General features: G+C 49.3%; 1 protein-coding gene across 1 annotated transcript; it reads left to right on the top strand.

Annotated features, from left to right (window-relative positions):
- Nucleotides 1-995: 995 nt before the first annotated feature.
- On the top strand, nt 996-10909 carry RGR (retinal G protein coupled receptor). The gene is given in 8 exon segments (XM_008067019.1): nt 996-1096; nt 2685-2841; nt 3923-4044; nt 5185-5338; nt 6648-6765; nt 9928-10041; nt 10779-10812; nt 10815-10909. Coding segments are annotated over 8 exon segments (873 nt in total). The 5' UTR covers nt 996-1017.
- Nucleotides 10910-15399: the final 4490 nt, after the last annotated feature.

Here is a 15399-nt window from a genome sequence, read left to right on the forward strand (position 1 = left end):
CAAGTGCTCTGTGGGAGAAAGGAAACTCAGCCCTGAGGCCTGTATCCACAATGCATCTTTTTTTTGTTTTGAGTTGGAATCTTACTCTGTAGCCCAGGCTGCAGTGCAATGGCACACTCACAACCACCACAGCCTCTACTTGCTGGGCTCAGGTGATCCTTCAGTCTCAGTCTTCCAAGTACCTGGAACTACAGGTGCATGCCACCATGCCCGGCTATTTTTTTGATTTGTTGTAGAGATGTGGTCTCGCCAAGTTGCCCAGGCTGGTCTCGAACCCATGGGCCCAGGCAATCCTCTCACCTTGGTCTCCCAAAGCTCAGAGATTATAAGCATGAGCCACCGCGCCTGGCTTCACAATGCATTTTTCTAACCAGGACTTACACAGGCCATAGACAAAAGATACTGACATTTCGGACAAGGAAACTGAGATGAACCCAATGGTCCCATTCCAGGGCACATAATTAATAGCAGATTTATAACCAGAAGCCCAGGGTCTAATGCCAGTTGAGATTCTTCCTCTGACAGCAGGTGACTTTCCAAACTTCATTCTTGCCTAGTTTTTCAAACACACACATGTGAGCCTGTGGACACACATGCACACAGTCACTCGGCCTGTCAGTACTCAAACATGGAAGAGTCTGTCTCCTCTCCAGTACTCAGGAACAGATGTAACTCAAATCCCTCCTTTTGCTCCCCTCCCTTGGTTATGCAACTCTTTTCCAATTAGGCTCTCAGCCACACACCATTTGGATTCCCCGACCTTAATCCTGCACAGTGGGGCTGAAATGAATGAGACAGGGCCCCCCATTCTGGCCCCACAAAGGCTGCATTGTCCGACTGGTGAATGAGTTCCTTCTGCTCGGGCCAAGAGGACCATTTAGAGGGGGGAGGCAGCCAGAAGGAGCCCAAGGTCTAGCATAATAACCTGCATGTGTCCACACGCACGTGGCATGGCCCTTTAAAAGGGAGGGGCTTGCCTGTGGAAAGCCAGAGTCAGCTGGGCTGCTGGCACCGAGGATGGCAGAGGCCGGCGCCCTGCCTGCTGGCTTCGGGGAGCTCGAGGTGCTGGCTGTGGGGATGGTGCTACTGGTGGAAGGTGAGCCAGGCAGGACCTAGGGTGTAGTGGGGGGTCCAGTGGATTCTGAAGACCCAACCACCGTTGTGGAACTGGCAAGGAGAAGTCCCAAACCCAGCTGGATGTCATGTCCTCTTGGCTGTCTGCTCCCAGGGGTTGGAGGGGGGAGAGAGAGAGAGAGAGAGAGAGAGAGAGAGAGAGAGAAGACAGGCAAGGGTCAGGGACAGAAGGACTTTGAAGGGGGGACATCTGCTCAGGAAATGACCAAGAAACAGGCTTTAAGACTTTTCATGTCCCTCCAGCTTGGAAAAAATTTAATCCACTCCCTGGAAATCCTGCTAAGAGTCTCATATAAGATCAGGCCCTCGAAAGGGTCTGAAGACAGATAGCTCCGCCACCTGCTCTTGCATGTCTGCTACCAAGTTCTTTCAACTCTCTGCCCTCAATGCCTTGACATTTCAAATGGGTGTTGTGAAGATTAGATGGGATAAGGTGTATACAGCCTAAATAGACACCTGGGGCATTTAAGTTCATCCACTGCCACCCTCTTCAGCCCTGCCACTACTTCTATCATGTCTCTCCCATTTCCTCTCTAGGAGCTCTTTGGGCCCACAAGGTGCCTGCCTCAACCCAGAATCCCTCAAATATTCACTGAAGCTGGAGCTGGAGACAGTGTCAATCCTGGAGCCAGGCCAGCCCAAGCTAGGTTGATGGGGAGCACAGCCCTTATTCAAAGCAGATCCAGAGAAATAATCAGCACATTTTCTCACCTAATGAGAACTGTCAGTGGAGAGGGAGTGATAGCCTTTAGTCTGGTCCTGAAGACCCTAGACACAATTGTCTAGTGGCCTCAACTTGTGTCTCCCTTTTCTAAGAACTCTACATGCTAGCACCCTCCAGGTCCTCAAACATGCGGTAAAACTTTTACCACTTGATGTCTTTGAACGTTATTCCCTTTTTCTGGAATGCTTTTCCATGCACTGTTCACCAGGTAAATCTTACAGTTTTGAAGGCAGCATTCTTTCCTATTCCTCACATTAGATGGGAGAAGCTAAAGTCCAGAGAGTTAAGGGGCAGCAAGCAGGCAACCAAGCCGAAATTCAAGTTGGGGTCTCTCTGCCCCATGGAGAACAGTCCCTTTGAGTTCACCTCATTGCTGGCATCCTGGGCAGACCCCCAGCTCTAATGTCAACTCCTCTCCTCTGAAGCTCTCCCTGACTTTGCTCCACAGCTCTCGGAGAAGACACTTTTGGAATCTGAAAGATCCGAATTCAAGTTCCAGCTCCACCACTGAGTAGCTGTGTACTTAGGGCAAGGTAGATAGCATCTCTGATCCTCAGTTTCTCAGCTATAAATGGGGAAGAGAATATCCAGGTAGAGACTGAAAGAGACGACCTATGTAAGGTGTTTATCATGGTGCCTGGCGTGTGCTTAGTGCTCAGCGGGTGTCAGTGATTACTATTGTCACGGCATGAGCCCCACTGCACTATATTGATTGTCTTCCTTGTCTGTCTGGGAGGTTGCTGAAGCTCCATCCACTCCATTGACCCTGTCCTGACCCCAGGTGGGCCTCAGCAGCCCCAATGTCAGCCCCTACCCTTCCTTTCAGCTCTCTCCGGTCTCAGCCTCAATAGCCTGACCATCTTCTCTTTCTGCAAGACCCCGGAGCTGCGGACTCCTTGCCACCTGCTGGTGCTGAGCTTGGCTCTTGCGGACAGTGGGATCAGCCTGAATGCCCTCATCGGAGCCACATCCAGCCTCCTCCGGTACAAGACCCCTCCCCAGTCCACCGCAGGCTCTGGGGCCCTGACCTCTGAGCATTGGGCAGGCAGGCCAGAGACATTCTTCCTACCTATGGAAAACTGACCAAGGACAGAGGGTGGGCTGACTGAACTAGGGTAAATCTGAATTTCAGATTATTCCTGAAGAACTACAGCCGATTTCTGCAAGGCAGGGGTTGCTCAAACCTGATCAAAGAGATAGCAGGTCGTAGGGATCAATAGCATTAGCCCTATAACCAGGCGGCCTACATTTGAGTTCTGGCTGTATCATTTTTAGTTCTGGGCTTCTTTTGTAAATTAGATAGTATTACCTAACTCATATGGACAGCTGGAAGTATCAACTTTTATTATTTGTAAATAACTTAGAATGCTTGGCACCTAGGAAGCCCTAAATAAGTGTTTGTAAAAGCAAACAGGATTCTGATTAGTGTCTAATCCTTGTCTGCAAACCAGGGTTTTCCAAGGAGGCTTCAGAAGGTGTGTATAAGACTGTTTTCTTAAGCAGATTGAGCATTCTCTTTCGGGTTTTGTGCGCTAAAATGGAGGCTGGAGCCCACTTGGATGTCCATACTCAGGGATGACCAGCCTGGAGGGTCTGAAGCGGGAGGATTCCTCCTCACACAATGAAAAGAAGCGTCCACCTTTGCTTGGTCCATGAGGCTAGGAGTTGGGAGGCCTGGGGTCACCTCCCGTCCCCCGAGTCTGCCTTCATCGGCTTTGCTTTGTGACCTTGGCTTCGGTACCTTTTCCTTTCTGAGTCTCAGTTTCTCCACTGTAGAATAAAGGCATGAGCTATAACGGATGCATCTGATCACTCAGAGAGCCCTTGGCCCAACCGCGGTGCAAAGTCGCGGAGCCAGGAGCGTTTGCATTGGGCTCCGCCCCTTCCGCCCGGTGACCGAAGCAGCAAGGCCTCGGTTTCACCAAAGGAAAAACAGATAATACGGCCTTCTCTGGAGGAGCGGGGCCCATACGCAGGATCACGGGCTCCAAGCTGTGCTGGACAGGTGGGAGGCAAGAGGGAGGGAAAGAGAGAGGGGTCACTGGCACCCGGTGTCTCCCACAGGCGCTGGCCCTACGGCTCGGACGGCTGCCAGGCTCACGGCTTCCAAGGCTTTGTGACAGCTTTGGCCAGCATCGGCGGCAGCGCAGCCATCGCCTGGGGGCGCTATCATCACTACTGCACTCGTACGTCCGGGACTCCCCGTGTGGAGGGACACCCGGGCGGCGTGGGGAGGGGTGGTCAGACCTAAGGGTTGCTCAGTGTTTCTCGGGATAGGGGAGTGGGGGTGGAGTGCGCGTTCATGCCTGTCGTGTGTGGGCACTCGTCTCAGGAAAGGCGGAGGGGTAGGAGGGTGTGCAGGAGCCTGCGGAGGCTGTCTCCTGCCATTCCCTCGGGCGAGTCGGGGATCCTCTCTGAGCCTTAGTCTCCCCCTCTACGAGATAATTTTAATAAACAACCTCAGTTCAGCCGGGCTCAGTGGCTCAGCCTGTAATCCCGCGCCTTTGGGAGGCTGAGGTGAGTGGATGGCCTGAGCCCGCGGGTTCGAGACCTGCCTGGGCAACTTGGCGAGACCTCATCTCTACAAGAAATCAAAAATCAGCCGGGCGTGGTAGCGCACGCCTGTAGTTCCAGCTACTTGGAAGGCTGAGGAGGCAGGATCGCCGGAGCCCAGTAGGTCGAGGCTGCGGTGGCCGTGAGCGGCCACTGCACTCCAGTCTGGATGACAGAGTGAGACTCTACTCAAAAAAAAACCTCAGTTTTATTTTGAAAATCAAATATGATCATGGATACAAAAAATGACTTTGCAGATAGGCACTGTTAGTGGGCAGAGAGGCCGTGTGCGCGCACACACACGCATACGCACGAGCGCACATTCTGGCACCTCACACTTTCTTCATGAGGCCTCTACCATATCTTTATGAAGACAGGTACAACTCTAGACTTAACAAGCCACGTTGTCAAATTCCATCTCCATAACTGGCCATGTCAGTGTACCACCTGCTCTGTTTTTACTTGATATTTTTTTCTTAAAAGTGATTCATTTTTAAAATTTTAAGCACTTGCTTTAATTTCATTTTAAACCATATCTGAAATCATAGGTTTAATGTTCTTTTAATACTCCACCTACTCCATGACATTAAAATAAAAACAGGTCCACCCAGAGACCATCTAGAACCCTGTTCACCACCAGGCATATGTAAATATACTTTGGAAAGCCATTCAGCATCAGAGCTGAGATTTAGAGACAATTTTTGTGACCATAAAGTTGACTCTGCCAAGCCATCTCCTCTCACAACCTCCTCTTCCTCCTGTGTCCCTTGCAGGCAGCCAACTGGCATGGAACACGGCCATCTCTTTGGTGCTCTTTGTGTGGCTGTCGTCTGCCTTCTGGGCAGCCCTGCCTCTCCTGGGCTGGGGCCACTATGACTATGAACCACTGGGGACATGCTGCACCCTGGACTACTCCAAGGGGGACAGGTAAGGTGGGAGGAGCAGCTTTGAGTCCCTATGAAAAGGGTGCCCCTGTGGAAAATCCCAAATATCAACACTTGCCAGACAATCTTAACCCTTTACTCATGATACCTACCTCCAGGTTGACAGTGGGCCTGGGAGAAATCCATTTTGAAGACTGGCCAAGGAATGGGAATGTTATGCAAATTGGGACCCAGAATTGAACCCAAGAAGGGGTGTCATACAGTTAGCCATTGGCTTATGTCTATTATAACAGCCACAGAGTCCCACCACTGCTTTGCCATCTTTAGCACAGTCAGTTGTCCTGGCTCTGACCTCATCAGTATCTAGCGGGACCATGTCCCTGGTACCATAGATCCAAAGAACATTAAGGTCTTTGCAATAGAGTGGTCTCCCTGGCATGGTAATCAATTCTAGGAACTCCCCGATCATGTGCTATGAACCAATCTTTGGATAGGACCGAATACATTATAGACCATACCATCATGGGACCCATGTTCTAGTACTGCCCCATCCAGGTGGCTCTTGGGAGACAAGGACTTAGCAAGACCCTCTAGGGGCTGCCTTGAGGAGTGGTCACCTGGATACCAGACTCCTCTTGCTTCCACCAGAGCCATGTTGCATTCGTCTGCTTTACCCATGATGTTTACCTATGAAGCATCTGTCCTGGATGATGCTACCGGAGATCCCTGGTCCTGGTCCAAGTGTCCCTCCAGGGCACTCCCCAGCCTGGGTCCAGTTTTTCTGGCATCCCTCCTTCCCACTGCTCCTTAGTGGGCAGTCCAAGGTGTCATGGGCTTCCCTTCACACAGTGGGAATGTATCTCCCTGTGACTCCCACTGCTCCTGGTCACCCTTTCCCCCTTGCATGTCCACTCCCTGGGACCCCAGGCTCATCTGTGGTCCCATCAGCAGGTCCTTCGGTGGCACTATCCAGTCTCCTTGTTGTCCATAGGCTCCTTTAAAACCCCTGTGTCTAGAACACTCCTTGAATGTTTCTCCTCTTGGTCCATTGACATCTCCTCCACTGGGCGAACACATTTCCCAAACTAAAGTGTCCCATTTTTCATGCTTGGGGACAATCAGGAGAGCAGGGCTGAGCACTTGAACCTGTGAAGGAGTCCTCTTCCTCATCTCAGCTCCCTGGCTCCTAAAGGGAGTTCACCTGGGACCTGGGAGTGAGCACACTCTGATGTGCTTGTCTGATGGGGTTGGTTCCCTTCAACTGGCCATCTAGAACAGAGACTGGTGGGCCTGTAAAGGCAGCTGGCCATGCCTGAGCACTGACTTCACTCCTCTACCTACTCTGCCTATAGAAACTTCACCAGCTATCTCTTCACCATGGCCTTCTTCAACTTCGCCATGCCCCTCTTCATCACAATCATATCCTACCGGCTCATGGAGCAGAAGCTTAGGAAAAGTGGCCATCTCCAGGTAAGGACCCACCACCTAGCGCAGCAGGAATGTCTCATTCCCTCTCAGGGACACCAGGGAACATGAACACTGTGACAGGCAGCAACCAGGGGTTTTCTGTGTTTCTAATGATCAGGAGAAAATCCAGCTTGTATACAGCATAGGATGTTAGGGCTGGAAACCACCCTCCCTTTGCTTGGATCGCCGAGGCATAGGAAGCAAGGATCAGGAATGGTCAGATGTACACAGACTTTGTAACCCCAAGAGCCAGGGCTCCCTGCTGGACACCATCCATACTGTAACATGCAATTCCTCCCAAGGATTTGAGGTTTGGCACAAAATTACAGGGTCTTTAAATGCTACTTTTAAATTGCGTTGAGATGTTTAATTTAATCACAGTCACAGGCTGTTGCCCACAAGATAAAATCACACCTACAAGCACATTTGTCCAAGAGAAAATGGTACTTCAAAATAATCCCTCCTGGCCATTTCTGCATTAATATTCCCTTGCCACAATTTTCTTTTAACTTTGTTACTTGATGACCTCTAGCAAAGGGGCCATAACACACAGCAAAGATTAGAACAAAACAAGATGATATTACCTTATGTGCATTGTCATTTCATCCTTCTCTCTGAGAAGGGAGGTTTCCCCTGTATCACAGACTAGGTAACTGAAGCAGTGGAATGGGGTCCGTATTAACTAAGTAACTCACCAAAAGCCACACATCTAGTAATAATAGCAGAATTGGAATCAAATCTAGGTCCATGACCCATGAGGTCAATCAGTGTACAAAAGAAACACTCTCTTTGTTGAGAAACTTAATCTGCCACTTTATTCATTTTTTTATTGTTAATCGGAAAAGGACTGTACAAATCTATTTTAGCTGGAGACACAAGCTCCCCTAAGGTCACAGAAGGAGGCCAAGGACTGCACTGGAACCAGAATTTTGTCCCCTGGCTCTCAGCTCACTACTGACATAGGCCCTACCTCCTGGGCTGTCCTCTGCTCTGTTGCTCCATGCCCTGTCTGGATGCGCAGTTACCACTTGGGTTGAAGGTTTAATCAACCAGGAGACAAGGCAACCACCATGGTGTTCTTGCTTTTCTGGGTGGACCTTAAACCAGTAACTCTGATAGCATCAGCCAAGGTTACCAGGCAAGGGCCCAGGAACCTCAACAAGCTAAGGGGTTTCCTGTGATGACGGCTTTCTCTTAGGAGTTCATTTCTCCTACAGCCTCAGCTCTACCCAGAGGCCCTGCATCAGTGTTGACCACCTTTTCCCCCACCAAAAATTGAGGGACAAATCAAAAGAAAAAATAGTCTCTCGGTCAATATACAAGGGAGGACCCAAAAAACCCCAAATTTATTTGTTAAAAATTGCATATTTGCTGGGCCTGGTGGTTCACACCTATAATTCCAGCACTTTGGGAGGCCAAGGTGAGAGGACTGCCTGAGCCCATGGGTTCGAGTCTAGCCTGGGCAACTTGGCAAGACCTCATCTACAATAAATCAAAAAATTAGCTGGGCATGATGGCACATGTCTGTAGTTTCAGCCACTTGGAAGGCTGAGGTGGAAGGATCACCTGAGCCCAGCAGATGGAGGCTACAGTGCTGTGAGGATGCCACTGCACTCCAGCCTGGGCGACAGAGACTCCAACTCAAAAAAAAAAATTGGAGCCGGGTTCGGTGGCTCAGCCTGTAATCCCACGCTTTGGGAGGCTGAGGTGAGTGGATTGCCTGAGGCCGTGGGTTCGAGACCCGCCTGGACAACTTGGCAAGACCTCATCTCTACAATAAATCAAAAAATTAGCTGGGCGTGGTAGTGCATGCCTGTAATTCCGGCTTCTTGGAAGGCTGAGGCGGAAGGATCGCTGGAGCCCAGCAGGTCGAGGCTGCAGCGACCGGGACAGGCCACTGCACTCCAGTCTGGGAGACAAGAGTGAGACTCCAACTCAAAAAAAATAAAAAATTGTATATCTATTCTTGCATGTTTGAACTTAAGTCACCTTCAAAGTACTCTCCATCTGATGTATACGTCTATAAAGACACTTTTTCCACTGCTCAAAACAGTTTTTGAACTCATCAATTTGGATGCCTTTTAATGTTTCTGCCGGTTTTTGTTTCATCGCTTCCACATCAGCAAAACATTTCCCTTTGAGGACATTTTTTTATCGTGAAAGCAAGCAAAGAAAAAAGTTGTTCAGGATGAGATCGGGTGAATAGGGAGTGTGGGGCACAAGGGTCATGCAGTTTTTGATTTTAAAAAAGCGCGGTGTGGGCAGGTGCATTCATAAATCACCCATCACGAAATGGGCAAACATGTTGAAAGAATCTTCAAAAGAAAATTGCTGAAACCAAACACAACCTCTCACAACAACGCTAGCTGGTACACTGATGCTGATGGCTTCTTATCAGGGGAAACCTGTACTACAAGCGGCCAACCCTGCAAAAAAATAATTCCGGCTTTATGGGAGTCTCCCTAGTATTTTAAAAATTCACAGCTGAATAAATGTGTCCCTTCAATTTAAATGTTCTTCTTTGTTAAAGACAGACATGTCATTGAGAAAATAAGCACTAATTTTTAGTGTCAGAATTTTTACATTCGACTATCTGTGGTGAACTTAAACCTGGCAGCTCCATCCTGAAATTAGAGCGCCGGTTTCGCGCCCCCTTGTGGCCTGCGGTAGTGGCACAGCATAACCCGCTCCCCGGACGAACCCTGCTTCCGGGTTCTATCTCATACTGTGAGCCTAGGACAGGATCATCTTGCTAGGTGGCTGCAGCTGCTGATGGTGAGCTGGTCCTGGGACTGAGATCCGAGGGCAACTCAACCTGGGAAACTTTGTGCACGCACACAGCCCAGGATTCCTCTTAGGCAGCACAGACCCAAAAGGAAGTTACTTATCCACCCCAGTCCCTGACTCCAGGCAAGTCAGATGTTATCAGGTTATTTTACAGACAAGGCAACTGCGGTCAATAAGTTTAAATAACAGACTTAGGGTCACGCAGCCTTAAACAGCAGAGAGACTTATGTGGTCCCAAGTTCCTCTGCAGGCTTAGCCCTTTCTTGAAGCCTCGTCCATGCTGCCCAGCCCTGCTGAACATTGACCTGATCTCCCCAGCTATGTGGGACTGCAGGCCATCTGGCATGAGCTAACACCCCCGTGACAATTTCTCCTCAGGTGAACACCACTCTGCCCATCAGGACGCTGATGCTTGGCTGGGGCCCCTATGCTCTCCTGTATCTCTGTGCGGTCATCGCAGACGTGACTTCCATCTCCCCCAAACTACAGATGGTACAGACACCTCCAGTTCTCTCTCTTTTTTTTTTTTTCCTGGAAACTTCTTATTTTTTTACTTAGAAATGCAGCATTTTCTACTGAATACATTAAAATTTTGTAGTAATACTTCTTTTTTTTTAAATAATCAATATTTCTTTATTATGATGTTGTGGGGTACAGTTAAGGGTTAGGTATACAAATACGTTTCATTCAGGCACCCTATTGATTAGAGGTGCTTCCCCATCCCCAGACAGATATTTGCTCGTTAATCCCATCTCCCTCTCTCCCCCCACCTCCAGTTCTCAAAGCTAGAACCCCCTGGATCTTTGTGTCTCTCTTCTTGGCTGTATGTCCTCTGTGGCATTTTCTCTTTTTTTCTTCTTCTGAACACTCATAAGGCACAGAGAATTGGTCTGTGCCCCTCACCCCCACCCCATTTAAGGTCATACCAAGCGGCAGCTTAGCGTTGCCCAAACCTCATGTGAGGTGACAGAGACGGACAGGCAGATGGTGAACATGCATACTCTGTGTCCGGGGGCTGAGATGATGCCCTGGTGTGGAGCATGTGGGTCTGGAATTCCACGGGGCTCTGTGAGCCATGGCTCTTCTGCCCAACTGGTCAGGAAAGGCTCAGAGACTGCCAAGTCAAGTGATTGGCAGCTGCAGGGGGAGGGGGACTGGGATCAGCAGGTGGGAGCAAGGGAAGAAGCAGAGGCTTTGAAGCTTCTTTTCTGACTTTTCTGCCACGACAGGTGCCCGCCCTCATTGCCAAAACGGTGCCCACCATCACGCCATCAACTACGCCCTGGGCAGTGAGATGGTGTGCAGGGGAATCTGGCAATGCCTCTCACCGCAGAGCAGCGAGCAGCACCGAGCCAAGTGACTCAGCCACCTTGGACTGAGCCCCATGTCAAGAGGATGTGCCAGAAGTCCTGCCCAACGGTCTAGAAGTCAGGCCCCAGACTCTCATCCACCATTCCTAAATGGCCCTGTTGAGCCTGGTCCTTGGCTGGACACAAGAATTCAGACACTGGGCTGCGTGAAAAGAGCTGGCACTTCAGTGCCAACTGGACCTGACTGTTGATCGTAGCCTACTACACAGAGACTGAGAGAGCTTTTTTGCTTGTATGCATATGAGGTACAAGTGCAGTTTTGTTACATGGACATATTGTGTAGTGATGAAGTGTGGGCTTTTAGTGTAACCATCACCCAAATCGTGTACATAGTACCCACTAAGTAATTCCTCATCCTGCACTCTCTCCTACCCTCTTACCCTTCTGAGTCTCTAGTGTCTATCATTACACATTCTATGTCCAGGTATACACAATATTTAGCTCCCACTTTTAAGTGAGAACATGTGGTATTTGACTTTCTGATTTTGAGTTGTTTCACTTAAGATAATGGCTTTCAGTTCCATCCATATTGCTGCAAAAGACATGATTTCCTTCTTTTTTGTGACTGAGTAGTATTCCATTGTGTGTGTGTGTGTGTGTGTGTGTGTGTGTGTGTGTGTGTGTGTGTGCGCGCGCGCGCGCCACATTTTCTTTATCCATTCTTCCATTGATGGACACTTGGGTTGATTTCATATCTTTGCTATTGTGAATAGTGCTACAATAAACATACGAGTCCAGGCATCCTTTTAATACAATGATTTCTTTTCCTTTGGGTAATACCCAAGAGTGGAATTGCTGGATAAAATGATGATAGTTCTACTTTTAATTGTTTAAGAAATCTCCTTATTGTTTTTCATAGAGATTGTTCTAGCTTACATTCCCACCAGCATTCCCTTTTCTCCACCTCCTCATCATCATCTGTTAGTTTTGAACTCTTTAGTAATAGCCATTCTGACTGGAATATGATAATACCTCATTGTGTTTTTAATCTGTATTTCTCTTATAAGTGATGTTGAGAATTTTTTCATATGCTTGTTGGCCATTTGTATGTTTTCTTTCAAAAAATGTCTAGTCACATTCCTTGCCCATTTTTCAATGAGTATTTGTTGTTATTGTTGTTGAGTTGTCTGAGTTCATTGCAAATTCTGGATATTAGTTTCCTGTTGGATGCTTTGTTTGCAAATATTTTCTCCCATTCTACAGGTTGTCTGTTCACTCTGTTGATTTTTCTTTTGCTGCGCAGAAGCTTTTTAGCTTAATTAAGTCCTATTTGTCTATCTTTGGCTTTTTTGCTTGTGACTTTGAGGTCTAGTTATGAATTATTTGCCTAGACCAATGTCCAGAAAGGTTTTCTTCAGGTTTTTTCCTAGAATTTTTGTAATATCATTTTACATTTAGGACGTTAATTCATCTTGAATTGATTTTTGTATATGGTAAAAGATAGGAGAGATAGGAGTCCAGTTTCATTCTTCTGCATATGACAGTCCAATTTTTCCAGCGCCCTTTTTTGAAATGGATGTTCAAAAGGTTTCTAAACGTTCTAACCCTTCATGTAAAGATGTTAAAATGGACTTCGCAAGGTTGCTGTGATGCTTGAACAAGAGAGTATATACTCACCAAATACATAGAAAATACTCATTAAAACAGAGCCGTTAAGTAAGCCTCAGCCTGCTTTCTAAGGACTCAGCCTCCCATAGTGATCAAAGCCCCGGGGTTTGCTTCAACCCAGGCTGCCAGCATTCAAACACCACTTATTAAATCCTGATCTGGTGTCAGACACTTCCTCTGCTTGTGCATCCACTTCCCCACTTATGAGATGAGATGACAGTAATGGTGGACTTGACTGCTCAGAAAGGACCACGATGTTTCCTGGCATGTTAAGTTCTCACTGTTGGTCACCAGCACTTGCCAGTCAGAGCCAGCCCCTGGTTATGTGGGAGTTGGCCTGCTCATTGCTTTAAAATGTTTGGGATTAGTTACCAACAATTAAAAATCAGGACAATTTACTGAAAACTCCAAATCTAAGAAGATAAGGCCCCACCAGCTGCCTTCCTTCATGGTGACAGTTTGCAAAGCTCAGAGTGGCTCAGCCCTTTGCTCAGGACACATGCTTTTCCATCAGCTGCAGTGCGTGTGTTCCCTGTGTTTCCCTTGGGCCTTGGGTTTGTGACACTAATTCATGGGTCCCCATCCTTGGATGTACATCTGCAGCTTCCACAGAGTCAGCACAGTGGAGCCAGCTGAGGCAGGAGCTCAGTCCTGGGCGGGACCTGTGGCCCTAGAGAGAAAGGGAGATAGTTATGGGGTGCTCCAGGACCCTTGGGCAGGGGAAGGGCAGGAAAATCCCAATGCCTGAGCCAAAGCTGGGCTCACACACAGGCTGAGCGGGCTACCAGGAAAGTGATGAGGTCTGGGCCCAGAGGTGCTGACCCTGCACCCCATAGTTCATCAATCCTTAAAATGTCTTTTATTGGGGATTCACCCTTCACTCCACCATTAGGAACACTAATCCCCCAAGGAGGGATGAGAGAACACAGGAGAAGAGAAAGGAAGTGACCTCCAAGTCCAAGGGAGAAGGAGTGGAAGACAAGAGGAGCCGAAAGACGCACAGCAGGAGTGGCTATTGTCAGTACTTTCTTTTTTCTTTTTTTTTTTGAGTTGGAGTCTCACTCTGTCGCCCAGACTGGAGTGCAGAGGCCGGGAGCGGCCACTGCAGCCTCAACCTGCTGGGCTCCGGCGATCCCTCCACCTCAGCCTTCCGAGTAGCCCGAATTACAGGCATGCGCTACCACGCCCGGCTGATTTTTTTTTTTTTTTTTTTGTAGAGATGAGGTCTCACCAAGTTGCCCGGGCAGGTCTTGAACCCGCAGGCTCAGGCAATCCACTCACCTCAGCGTCCCAAAGGCTGTCAGCACTTTCTATGAGCCATTCTTGATTCCCTAAGGGCCAGGGGAGAGCCAAACATACCAGCGTCCTCACCTGTGCAGAGGGGAGGCGGGGAGGAAGGCAGGTTGGTCACTGTGATCAGGGATGCCTTGAGCTGAAGCTCTGCATCCTCAAGGCTTCCCGCCGGAGAGGAGGGTGGGCTCGGGCCTCTCCACTCGGGCCTGGTTGTCAGGAGATGGGAGGGGCAGAAATAGCACCCACTGGGGAATGGCCGAAGCCCCACCTGAAGCTGCTCCTTTCAGAAGCCCCAAGTCTGCCTACACCTCTGCATCCCATTCGTGGAATGAGTTTCGGGAGCCTCATCCCCTTTGGACTTTTCTGCCCATGTCACCAAGCACGTTCAGGATCTCCGTCTCCTGTGGACAGATGCTGTGTGCAGGGCCTCTCTTCTGCCCACTTCTCACCCACCCTCCCCCCACAGGGCCCCTGATCCTGCCCTTCCTTGGAGCAACTCAGCTGCCTCTGGGAGAAAAGGGACAGGAGGTGGCTGGGTCCTGTCTGGGGGCCCTTGGCACCGTCACGGAGCTTGGATGGGAATCAAAACCCGCCCAACTCTGGCAGTCAGCCAGGGCCTGACAGAAGTTAGACAACAGCCCCCAAAGACCTAAAACCTCCTCAGACTCGCTTTGCTCTGTCCCATCCCCAGGGTGAATTCACAGCCCTTGAACTCTCTACTATAAATAGGTGTGACTTATACAAGCAGATAAACATATATAGAAAGGAGTTACTTCTACCTCCTTGTAGTATTTTTTTTTTCTGGCTGGAGTGTATGTGCTCCCTGTGGATCCTGTGGGCTTCTGGGTTTGTGGCACTAAGGCAGGGGTCCCCGTCCCTGGATATACAACTGCAACTCCTAAAGAGTCAGCACTTTGAGACTGAGTGAGATGGGTGCATAGTCCAAGGTGGGACTCGTGACCCTAGGGGGAAATGGTGATGGTGGGCAGGGCAATCCAGGGCCATACAGAAAGTCTGAGGATGAAGAAGGAGCTGGCCCAGGCACTGCGGAGGCAAGCAGAAGAAAGCCTGTCCCATGGAACTGAGGGGAGGAACAGACGAGCCCCATCTGTCTGATTTAGGTGAACATCCCTCCCCACCTCCCTCACTCTCCTGCCTCCCCCTTAGACTCCTACAGAGCAATTGCTCACCTTTTCTTGGGCACCCCTAGGTCTCTTTCCTTCATTTACTCCCATGTTCCCTTAATGCCAACCCCCCCCCACACACACACACACAGATGCAGTGGATTTTCACCAAGTGGCCACACCAACAAGTTCCCCTGCCCACACTGTCCATCACTGGCACCACTATGCTCTCTCCAAGTAGCCAACTCCTGAGAAAAACTGAGGATACACTGTGGAGGAGGAATAAGAGCAAAGTAAGAAGCCAAAGCCCCAGGAAGTCAAGGGAGAGGGTGAAAGCAACAGAGACCACATCAGAGCCTCATCCACAGAGCCCGAGAGTTCAGGGCATCTTCATCAGAGATCTGGGAACCAGCCCAACCTCCCCTGCAGGCCTCACCACATTCTAGGCCCACTGA

The sequence above is a fragment of the Carlito syrichta genome, unplaced genomic scaffold (assembly GCF_000164805.1).
Source record: "Carlito syrichta isolate Samal-C Ts95f unplaced genomic scaffold, Tarsius_syrichta-2.0.1 Scaffold309262, whole genome shotgun sequence".
Classification (NCBI taxonomy): Eukaryota; Metazoa; Chordata; class Mammalia; order Primates; family Tarsiidae; genus Carlito; species Carlito syrichta.